The sequence below is a fragment of the Myzus persicae genome, unplaced genomic scaffold (assembly GCF_001856785.1).
Source record: "Myzus persicae strain clone G006 unplaced genomic scaffold, MPER_G0061.0, whole genome shotgun sequence".
NCBI classification, from domain to species: Eukaryota; Metazoa; Arthropoda; class Insecta; order Hemiptera; family Aphididae; genus Myzus; species Myzus persicae.
The window spans coordinates 979,532-991,718 of record NW_019102620.1 but is presented as its reverse complement, the minus strand read 5'-3'; the positions used below and the strand labels follow the sequence as shown (position 1 = coordinate 991,718).

At 25.7% G+C, this 12,187-nt stretch overlaps 1 protein-coding gene across 2 annotated transcripts; it reads right to left on the bottom strand.

The window, feature by feature from the left end:
- Nucleotides 1-1,196: 1,196 nt before the first annotated feature.
- On the bottom strand, nucleotides 1,197-11,748 carry LOC111032755 (eIF-2-alpha kinase GCN2). Of its 2 annotated transcripts, XM_022313201.1 has the most exons (23): nucleotides 11,511-11,747; nucleotides 11,260-11,426; nucleotides 10,327-10,462; nucleotides 10,113-10,232; nucleotides 9,895-10,031; nucleotides 9,226-9,283; nucleotides 8,936-9,070; nucleotides 8,079-8,273; nucleotides 7,490-7,617; nucleotides 6,775-6,933; nucleotides 6,471-6,665; nucleotides 6,259-6,391; nucleotides 5,295-5,461; nucleotides 5,035-5,209; nucleotides 4,283-4,667; nucleotides 4,037-4,224; nucleotides 3,738-3,965; nucleotides 3,523-3,680; nucleotides 3,240-3,456; nucleotides 1,969-2,072; nucleotides 1,708-1,915; nucleotides 1,462-1,616; nucleotides 1,197-1,399 (listed from the first exon to the last, which is right to left on the bottom strand). In XM_022313201.1, exons 1-23 carry the CDS (start codon nucleotides 11,559-11,561, stop codon nucleotides 1,270-1,272), a joined length of 3,729 nt encoding a protein of 1,242 aa, XP_022168893.1. In that variant the 5' UTR covers nucleotides 11,562-11,747; the 3' UTR covers nucleotides 1,197-1,269. The 2 variants fall into 2 exon arrangements, with proteins under 2 accessions (XP_022168893.1, XP_022168894.1); XM_022313202.1 differs by lacking the exons at nucleotides 1,197-1,399; nucleotides 1,462-1,616 and having other exon boundaries at nucleotides 1,740-1,877; nucleotides 11,511-11,748.
- Nucleotides 11,749-12,187: the final 439 nt, after the last annotated feature.

Genomic DNA, 12,187 nt, shown 5'->3' with positions numbered 1-12,187 from the left:
AATGTACTAGACAGAATATACTTTACTATTCCCACTTTAAATTTTAAAACAAGTAATTTATGGATAATTTATCTTTGAAAAATCTCAGTTAAGGGGTTTTATTTAGTCTACAAATATACACACAAAAAATTAAACTCTAATAATAATAATAATATTATATAATTTTTGTAAATACCTATGCTTATTAATAGTATATAATATTAGTATATTACATTCATCACATCACACTTAATAGGTACTTATGAGTACATTATATTTTTCCTTGTCTTAATATTGTGGAGATGATTCAATATATAAATTTATTATAAAAATATGCTTGCTCCCTGACCATTTATACAGCTATCAACATAATATTCTATATTAATTAATTTAACTTCATCCATATTTTAATTTAATATTTATATTAATCAATAATATTTTTGTATAATATAATACTGATAGGTCCCATAGTATAACATTTTAATAGTTTATGCAAATTCTATGAATCTTAATTTAGTTATCAAATAAAAACCCAACATGTATAACAATAATGTTCATTTAAAAAATTATTTTGTCACTGTAAAAATGATTGAAAACCTGTACTGATTTGGCTGAATAATATTTAAATATATTATATATATATTCTATTAGATAAGGAGTAATTCAATAAACTATGAGTTTACACATAGTTCACATAGTAGACAGGGTGATATTTCTTTAACATTTAACACTTATGATCTTTTGAAAAGGACTAGTTCTTTTTTTCTAATAATGAAAGGTCATTCAATCACTTCCATCACTATTTTAAAATTATTTAAAATTTTTTAATAAACAATTTACATTCTAAATTTTTCATATTATTCTCAAAGTTTAAATATACAACAATGTAAATTTTTAACCAGTAGTTAATTATTAGTAATATGTTCTAAGTATTTAAAGTGAAGATGAGTGGAGTGGAGTGGAGTGGCACAGTCATACAGAGGTACCCACACATTGTTGGTAAGACACTCTCTAGTTATCTTAACTTTTAGAAATAATGAGTGTTCTATTTAAAGAATCTTCTAGTAAAAGATTAAAAACACAATGAGAAGAAAAGTCCTAAATTCAGCTACTATCTCCAAGATTAATAACTAATAAAAATAATATAAAACAAAATAAGAAATACAATATTTAAAAACTGTTTCCAGTTATTTATACTTTCAAAAATATAAATTGTTTTCAACACATATTCACAATAATTATTTTATACAAAAATTATTAAAAATGTTTTTGATTTGTTTTAGTAAATGTTTAACAAATCAGTAACTTAAATATGTTCCCTCTCAATGTATAAAACACAAAAACAGTATCATTACTTTTATGTTTTATGTTAACCAAATAATTGAATACTTTATTCAAATCTTTTTTATGATGTGAAAATCTGAAAAAAAAAATTCATATTAAGCATTATAAATTTAAACTTCATTAAATATAATGTTGTACCTTTTAATTAAAATAGAAATGTCACTTTCTATAGTTTCTAAGTCCATCAATGCCCCTAATGCTTTAATTAGTTCCGCATCAACATTAAGTACTAGTATTTCAACACGTATTTTTGGAGATAACTTTTGTAGAGTTTTTGAAACAGCATTTGAAATCTATACAAATTAAGTGACATGAATAATTTTTAAGTAGAAATAGAAAAATATTATTAATAAGATACCTGATATAGGTAATAATATTAGGTACCTGACTCTCATAACGACGTTTGACAGTAGTGACTAGCTTTTCTTCAGTTAAAAACGTTATGTTTATATATTGGTTTTCATTAGTCACACGAGATTCATTTTTAACAACATTATTAGTTTGAGGTATGATAGTTGTTAAACTATTTTGTCTTCTTTTACGTCGCATCGATTCTATAAATTCAGTAACAGTCATTATCTTATCCTGAAATCTAAAATTTATATTACAGTAAAAATGTTAACGATTTTGGATTATTTTACTAACTTATCTTCCATTAACTGTCTTAATATTACTGATTTTGATTCTTTCAACATGACAATATTTGTTACATATAATTCCGTGCAATAATCTTGAATTTGTTCCAGAGTCTGTAAAATTGATTAATAAAGTAAGATGAGAATGTTTTATTTGAATATAATATGATAGTTAATTTTTGAAAAATTTACAAAAAAAATGATAACAAAAAAAATCTTATTGTTAAGTATTTTTGTGAAAGTCAACTGCAAATTTGACACTTTTACAATAACTTATTTTATTTTCATTTTTTCAATTTAACTAATAATTATTTTTATCAGCTTGTAAGTCTTTAACATTGATTAAATTTGATATATATTTAAATGCTTGGGAACCGGCTACAAACAGTTAACATTTTTAATATTATTATGTGATATTGTTAGTAAATAGCAGAATAAGTAATGGTAATAATAGGCCATCTTGAGGGACTACTGAAATAACTACAACCTTATGAGAAATTTGGTTTTTAAATTTTATAGAATGGGTTCTATTAGACAAAAATCAAGAGAGAAGAGGGTCCCTCAAAAGTTTCTTTCAAGGTTTTATTGCTAAATTCATTAAACCAATTAATTGAGCCTATGCTGAATTTATTAATAATCACCTTTGATCGAATCATATATTTTGTATTTATAATTCAAGGAACTATAATTTTAATGTTAATAATGTATATTGATTGAGGAAGGAGTTGTGGCATATCTATTTACTTTAACAGTGGGATAAAAATTTCCAGTCACATTTGCATAATTTAAATTCAATATTGTAATCTAAATATTTACCATTAAAATGTTTGATTGTATTACATTTAGATGACAGTTAATAAGGTATACAAAGAAAAATATTCGGGCAGGGTAAAATTTACAGAAAGTAGATTAAAATCATAGATAAATATAAAATTGGTTCTTCTAAAGCATATAATAGAAAATAAATACAACCAATAATGATTTGCTTAAGTTTCCATTTTATAAGAATAAATATATTTTCAATGTCTGATACACTGACATTAATAATTTTAGTATCTCTCCTCTTCTTTCAAACATGGTTGAATAAGAGCTTCTATTAAATTTTTAGACACAGACAATTTTTTAAAGCATAGGTCATTAGAATTTACTTCATTTACTAACCAAGTCTCACTGAAAGCAAATGTATTATAAATGTGTTAGGGTATTCTTACATTTAAATAAAATTTAAGCTTCTTATCTGTTGATAGTTGATATTTATATTAAATTAGTTGTACATTATACCTGTACTACATCCAAAACTAGTGTTTTAATTCCCATTGCCCATAAGTCCTTGGCAAGATTTAATTTTTCTTCAGTCATTGTTTTACTGCTATTTGACGAACATAATATTACATCAATTCCTGATGACTCTATTTGAAACAACGCAGCCAGTTTATCTAATGAAAAACTAATACCTATCGCTGTTTGCTTTATATCATTGGACATATCTAAATTTCTCCTTCAGGTATAGACAAATGAGTAGGTATTAGTTAGTATTTGTTTAAAAATATTAAGTAAAAATTACCTAAATGAAGATATTAGTTTATCATAGCAACCACCAGCTGCTAAAACATCATATTCTGCAACATTCTTCTTACTTTTGTTGTAATAGACTATTTCAAATATTAATCCCGAATAAAATTGCATAATGTTCATTAATCCCGGTACAATCACAACTGAAAACTAAAATAAAACTTGAATTAATTATATGTACACAAGTTATTTTATTTATTTATTTACTTTGATATTTAACGATTCAATATGTTTAATCACAGTTTCCAAATGATGTAGACCCTCTCGTGAGAAAATTCCACATTTTGATTTGCGCACTGTTATCTTACGACATATTTCAATCATATCAGCCAATGTATGTTCCATAGCAAAAAAATTCATTGCTATATTAATTTGATGATTAGCAAATCCCAAAAGTTCTAACTCTTCAATTTGTTCTGGGGTCAAATCATTTTGCTGTAAATCATATGAATAAAACCATAATAACATATTTTAAATATTGGTTAAATAGTATAAATATTTTTTACTTTGAATCTTGCAAAATAACTACAAATTTCTAAATGACGAGCCCTTTCTATTCCAGAATACATCAATATTCCTTGAACCAATGACATATGATTCAGACGAATTATACAATTATTAAAATTAAAATCTTTTAGTTTACTAAATATTTCTGCTGCAATTGACAATAATTCTGCTTCAGCTATTAGATCACCTTGAACAAATAAACAAAACAATTAAACTGTTTATAGATTTATTTTTTGGTAACCAACCTTGTGATGTACTTATAATATCGAAGGCAGCCTCATAGAGTTCACGGGGGTGAACTCCATAAACCCTTCTTTGTCTGTAAACTCTATCAATTGAGTATCGTTTCAGATTACAAATTGTAGGATTGTGTGCTAAGAACCTGGCAAATGGGATTCTAAGGTTGTGAGGTATACATGTTAGCCCACCCCACCTAGCCATCATGGTAACAGTGTTTTCATTGATCATGGAATTCAATGCTGGCATTAACAATGGAGTACACAACCAAACACCTCCATGAAGCTGAAATATTTCTTTTACTAAATCAATAATCTTATCTAATCGACCATGATGAAGTACATTTTTTCCAGCTGTCATAGTAAATGTTATGTCTTCCACAGTAGTTACTTTCTGTAAGATAATACATAATCAAATATTAAAAATAAAGAATTTATACTTATATACAATCAGACTTTATTTAAAAAAATTGATTTAAAGGATTTTGTTTCTAAATAATAACAACAAAATAAATAGATGATCTGTTACTCTTTACCTATACATTTATAAATATAAATTCACTATAAACTAAAAATACAATGATAGCCAGCTATATTTACAAATAAAAATTCCATATTCAGATATGTTCATTCAGTTTAAAGCTTCTTAAATAATTTGTAAATTTTAGCTATATTAATAATAATCAATATTCTTTTAACTCTCATTGGGTTTTCATTAAAATAAATTATTACTATAAATAATTATTAAATTGTATATTTACTTGATTAAAACATGAAGCAATAAGATGCTTATAGTTTTTACTTTTTGAGTTGGAAAGTGTATTTCTGACCATTTCATGTAATTCTGTATCCTTCAATTTAGGAGGTGGTATATATTGGCTTTGTAATATGTCTGTTGAATTAGGCCGTTTACACGGATCATGATTTAATAACCACCTACCCATTATAATTAGAACAAATTAGTATGTATGTTCTTTAAAATATGAAATATTAATTATCAATTATAACTATTTAATTATACTTAATAATATGTTTTTGAGCAGGGTCTCCAAATTTTAAAAATTCTGTTGGTAAAATACATTCATACATTCTCAAATCAGTCAACACTTTTATTCTTTCCATGTCTGTTGAAAATTGTTTGTGACACATTTCAAAAAAAATGATGCCTAAACTATAAATATCAACTTTCTGAAAAAACAAATAAAACAAATTTAGATTTTTGTATTGAATTGTATGCTTAAAACTATATTATTAAATCGCGAAAAGCATATAACGAATTTAGATATTTTTGTACTTTAGAGGCATAACAATCAGAGTCCTCTTTTTGTGAAAATAGTATTGCTACCTTTCTATTCAACATTTTACTCTGAGTCTTTTTGCTCATTATGATCTAAGGCCTAAATCATATCAGTAATATTTTTGGTTGTTATAAGCAAATTATATTATGATCAAGTCCACAGTTTTCAAATCATGTAGGGGTACAATCAAATCTAAGTTCACTCATTATAATATGTTAATAGCAAATTATGATATACGTCCTAAAATATTTTTAATAGCATCAAAAGTCTCAACTTGGTGATTTTTAAGTTGTATAAAATATAAACTAATTAAGTAACACCGTCTACCAATAGTTTAACAAATTAAAATATTATGATGGCAGCTTAAGACTAAAAAATTTTTTTATGAAATATTCAAATTGAAGAAATTGTTGTTTTTTGTAAACATAAAAAGTTTGAAAAATAGATTTGGATTGTTATGCATCTCGGGTACAAGGTTATTTTCATGAGTAAATTATTAATGAATATTTATGAGATGATTATCACATATAAATTATTGGAAATAAAATCTTAAGGTATAATTTTAAAACAGTTGAACATAGAGCTAATTTATCAAGTTTAAATGAAAAATATATGTCAAAATAAATATGAAGATCTTCATCTATGAATATATTGAGGCATCTATAAATGTATATTATTAAAACTTACTTCATTGTATACAGCTTTAGGGCCTAAAATATTAAGCTCAGGCGCAACATACAATGCTGTACCAATATTGCCAGTTTGTGATGTATCGACAAAAATATCTTGAATATTTGTTGAATCCATTTCAGGGATGTGTCTTTAAAACCCATTTAAATACAAATATTTAAATTGTATTACAGTATTATTGTTGGATTCATGGTAAATATTAATGATACCTTTGAATAATAGTAGTAGCTAAACCGAAATCTCCGATTTTAACATGGTCTTCGGAATCAATGAATATATTAACAGGTTTTAAATCTCTATGAATTATTCCCTGTTGATGAATATATGAAAGTCCCTCAACAATTTCCCTTAATAGTCGCCATACTCTTTTAGGTTCTTTGTATAGACCATTGTCAACTGCATTACTAAACAAAACAGAACATAAAAAAGTTAAACAATAGTACAATTATCATCAAATTGTTTAATTAAAATTTGTATTTCAAATATATGACTGTAATTATTTATATTTAATACCGAAGTGTGCTTTTTTCACAGAACTCCATTTGAATATACATAAACTGATCAACTTTATCGATTGTATCTTCATTTTCATTATTAATCCCTTGACTTGAGCTGTCATAAGTTGTACTTTCAGAAGAATTTAAATTCACTTTTCCTGAATCAGACTGATGACTAAATAACAATAATATAATTACGAATAATTAATAATTACTATTTTATAATATCTTAAGATGAAGCCATGTAAGTATGCTTTTTTTTATTTACAAACACCTAACATAGCATATTGTACAGTTTGAATAATTAATTTTACTCCATTATGTTTAATCTTAGAGTGAATTGACAAATAATCAAATTTAGTAGTAAGAATATTATCTAAACCATGACTAAGACTTTTTTTTTACATTTCAATTTTACAATAGTTAATTGTTTGTACAAATTAAAATGCTCATAACTCGCTTTAAAATAGAAGTATGAAAAAAAATCTATGTCATTGACTAGATAATATTCTTACTACTAAATTTGATTATAAATTTTTCAATTCGCTCTAAGACTAAACATAACGGAGCTTAATTAATTTTTTAGAATGTACATTGTGCTGTGTTATGTGTCCATAAGACTGAGACAAATCATGTGGCTATGGCATCCTCTTAAGAAAAATAAAACTATGTTAAAATGGCTTAATGGTTAGGTTATATGATGTATTATGGTTAATTTAATTGTTATTTACATAAATGCTATCCAATCATCATCTTCATCTGAACTACTCTCACTATTAATTTCTTCTGCTAAATTTGAAAGTCTCCAACCACAGCTGATGTCTTTCAAAGGCCATATTTCATTAGTTTTATTTTTTTTCTAAAAGAAACAAAATTTTATTTTAGCAAAATGTTTTATACACAATAATAATATTATTTATTGGAAAGATGCCAAATTCCTAAATGAAAAAAAGTTATTAAATAATAAAAATAAAAATATAATTTTATGATTTTAAAATGATTAATAAAAATTAAAAATTATACAAATAATTTAAAAATTATAATTGATTTCCATTTTATTTTGTCTTTTTTGAAATATTTAGCAAAATCATGAAAATTATCAGCAATTTGCTATTTATTCCAAATATTAATCATAAACCCCTATTTAAATCACTCGACAGCTGTAAAATTTTGTTTCAAAGTAAACCTTTCACTGTTAAAAATGTAATATGTATTTAGTTTTTCTCATGAAAAAATAAATACAATTTCTAATCAGTTAATAATTTAAACGTAAAATATATTAATAATATTATCAATGATGTAGGTATGATATTTACTAACATTTTTTTGAGGTGTACCTTCTTGACTGACTTTAGCGGCTTCTATCCAAGAATTGAAATATCTGACAACGTTTTCATGATTCAGACGTGATAAAAGTTTTACTTCTCTAGTGATTTTTCTATTGAGGTTTTTATTCTTCTCATTAAGTTCAATACATTTAATAGCATATAGGCAGTCATCTAGTTTATTTTTTACCTATTTATATATTAAATCAATTAATTAACTTTGCACAAGTAAATACATATATTTAACCAAAAAGTTTTGGATTGTTTATCATAATAATATTAACTCATTTTTTATCTAACTTCTGTTCTAAGACACTAAACTTAGGTTGACTTTTAGTAGGTCGATTAAGGTACATGATGTGCTCACCAATGTTAAACCACATTTTAATATTATTTTGGGAGGTGATAAGAGTGATGGGATATTATTTAGCTTAAGTGTATGTTTCATTATTAAATAAGATTGTAAAATGATATGATAAATTATAATTGTTTATGTAATTTTCAAACTATCATAGTTTATACTAGCAGCTTTTATAAAAAAAAAAAATTATAATTGTTATACGGTTAAAGTAAACTACATTACAGTAAACTACATAAACTACATTTTATATATTTTTTATATATATACAGAAAAATTTTAATTTAATATGACTTAGTTAGAAAATTAAATTATGTTTAATCAAGAGAAATTTTTACCCCAAACCCGAAAAGGTACTCTGAATTCGAGGACATACTGAAGGTTAAATGAGTTTAATCTGTTAAAATAATCAAATGTATAATAACTATAAATTATATATGAGAGTGTCTAACTAAGATTAATTGAGTGAATGAAAATCAGCAACATCACCAAACCTTAAGGACATCTCCAAATGCTCCTTTCCCCAGCCAATCCAAAATAACAAATTCCTTATCGAGTCTGGATTGGGAGGAGGTAAAATTATACTCAAAAATATGGTTATCGTTCCAATTGCTTTCATCTATTTGATCCTAAAAACAAATAAAATAATATTTTTATGAATTAACTATTATTATATATTTTATAATTAATTATCGTAAGAACATAGTTTATTTTTAACTCATTGAGGTAAATTAACAAAAATAAAATAAAATAAAATAAATATATTACTAAAAAGATACATTACTTTGTGCTGAATATTTATTTTCAATGGTGAATTAGTATTTAATGAATACGAAAGTTCTCTGAAAAAAAAATTATGGTTTGGATTTTTATACATATTCAATATGCAGAATGCTTGTTACTTGTTACTTTGCAAAACTTTTTTAAAAAACTTTACTTAAATTAAATAAAATGACATATTTGAAACTATAATATTGATGTTTAAAATGTATTTATGTATTATAAATAAATTACTAAAGTTATAAATTAGTTTTTGACAATATGTAAATGAATTATAAATATAATTGTAACCTTAAATAGGTTAAAATAATTTAAATGTGATCATTTATTTTAAAATTATATGAATGCGAGATTTGCAATAGTATTTGTAATTTTTATCAATATTAAATTATATTTATTAGGTACTTACCATAGACTTTATACTAATACGTGGAACATGCATGGCGAAAGGGGGGTAGGGCGGTCATGACAATTTATGTGACATATATGTGTCGTATATTATATACATTAATATACAGTTTATTGCATCATCTAGTGTGCATGCACCGTGTAATTCGGTAACATCCAAGCGACAACTAAAGTCTGACCGCTGGAACTACATTCATACTCCGCCTATGAGTATAAGGTCTATGGTACTTTTACATATTTAAGTGTTAGTACCTATTTCACTTACTTCAAATTTAATTCATCTTCTTCATCTTCGTCTATTATAGTTTCAATAGTGTTATGTCTTGTTTTATTTTTATGCATTCTTAGTTCTTCTTTAAGAGCTTCTCTCTTTTTAGACATTTCATTGTGAATCAATTGTTTCTAAATAAAATTTTTTTTAAATTTGTAATGGCTTCATTACCAATCTAACAGTTGATATTCATAAATAAAAAATATAATTACAGTCAATTCAACTTCTTGTTTTTTAGTTTCTCTTTCTTCAAACTCTTTTTGTTGCTTCCTTGACATCATTTCTTCGTAGAATGAAGCATACTGAGGTTTATTGTATAGAGAAAGAAAATTCTAAATAAAAAAAAAATTTTTTTTAAATATATAAGTTGATTTAAATAATTAAACATAAATACTAATATTTTATGAATTATTTCACGTCAGTTACCTGAACTTGTTGAACGAGTTCAAATATCATTACTTCGCCAATTATTTTAGAAGCTAATTCATTTAGTTGTTTTTCTAAATGCATAAGATAGTTTGCTGGTATACCCTTAGCATTTTTAAGACTTATCAATGGTATTCTGCAATAAAAATCAACATATTATTAATAAAATATATTTTAAATAATTTGTTTATAAGGGTCTCACAGTAGCAAAGATTAAATCTATTGTTGAAAGGCGTCCCCAGAAAATATATTTAAACATACAAAGAACAAAATATAATTCTGTACAAATGGTGGTTTTTATGTTTTTTTTTTCAAAATGTGTTTTGAGGCATTAACCTGAAAGAGTTATTTAGTACGTGCTTCTTACTTGCTGGCCCCCCGCTTTGTTTAATGCTAAGAAATGCAGGGATACAACTTTCTGATAAAAAAAAGGAAATATGGATGCAATAACTGCTTACATTTATATAGTTCATAAATACAGATTTTAAAAAGTAAACATATTTACACTTGATTTAAGCTGGTCCTACACGACTCATGCAATCGGTATCATAATCACAAATGTTCGCCGAGCCTACAAATAATACAATTATTTTTAATTTCTTAAAATTGTGATTGGTGCTTTGTGCTTACTAACAACAGATGGAAAACCATCAACCAAGAATGAGCTTCTATGGTATAGTTCATGATAAAATATTTTGTGTACGACTTGTAAAGCACAGCAATTGACTCATACAAGCTGAGTACACAAGTCACTGGTTTAAGTATTAACAGTGAGCAATATGCCAATATGTATAAATATTTTTATATTTAATTAAAAATGAAATATTGGGCAAAATATTTGTATTATTTTATTTTATTCAGTTGAGTGCGCATATATTAATCTACTATGGAAGAAGAAGACAATATTTTCCATAAGATGTCACTCTAACTTACTCATTAGGATAATTGTCTAATGCCTTGACATGCAGTTCAACTAGAATGTTATTTTGTTGCAAGTTTGTGAATCCTTCGGGCAATACTGTTATAGTAATATCCAGTGGTTTCCAAACATCACCGGCTATACACTCGTTGTTGTCCGTTAACTGATCATTGAAAATCGACTAAACACAGTGAAAATCATTTTAAACATTAATGTTTATTGTCTTTAAATGGAGATGGCAACATAACGAGCTTAAAAAACTTACTTTCAATGCTTCTAATTCGTTCGTTTGTCGTTCTTGCAAAGTCTCTCCCATTGAACCGATCGGGTCATCGAAATTTTAAAGTTTATAAGTGAATTTTGGGGGGGGGGATGTGACTTTGAAAAGTTCGTTCATTTGCACGCCACATCGAAGCGTACCTAGAATCTGGAATACTGGAACCTATACTGGCTACTGCGATGGTAAACAATTATCACTCACGTGCGACGTGCTTCCTGTTATCATACGATGTATCAGTTATCAGTGCCCTGTGCCGTGTGCCGGTGTTAGCGACAAATAAAATTGTGTATAGTACCTAGGTAGTCACAACTTACAGATGTATTCATACTTCATAGTATAGTTTATGGGTAATTATTATAAATATAATATTATATTATATATTATTAAATATATTTAGCCATGGTATTGGTATAGTCTATAGATATCTGTCGTGGTAGTATTATACTTATTTATTTTGTGGTATATCATCATACTACTACGTAGTATTTGATAATAGTCTCTATATATGTATATATATTATGTATCTATAATCGTGAGTATCGTGCTACAAATAGGTAATATTACATATCATTGTTCAATGTTCATTACCTACTTACTAAGCACTATACCTACCATGAACCACGATTAAGATCATATAATAGTTTGTTATGATTATTAGGTAT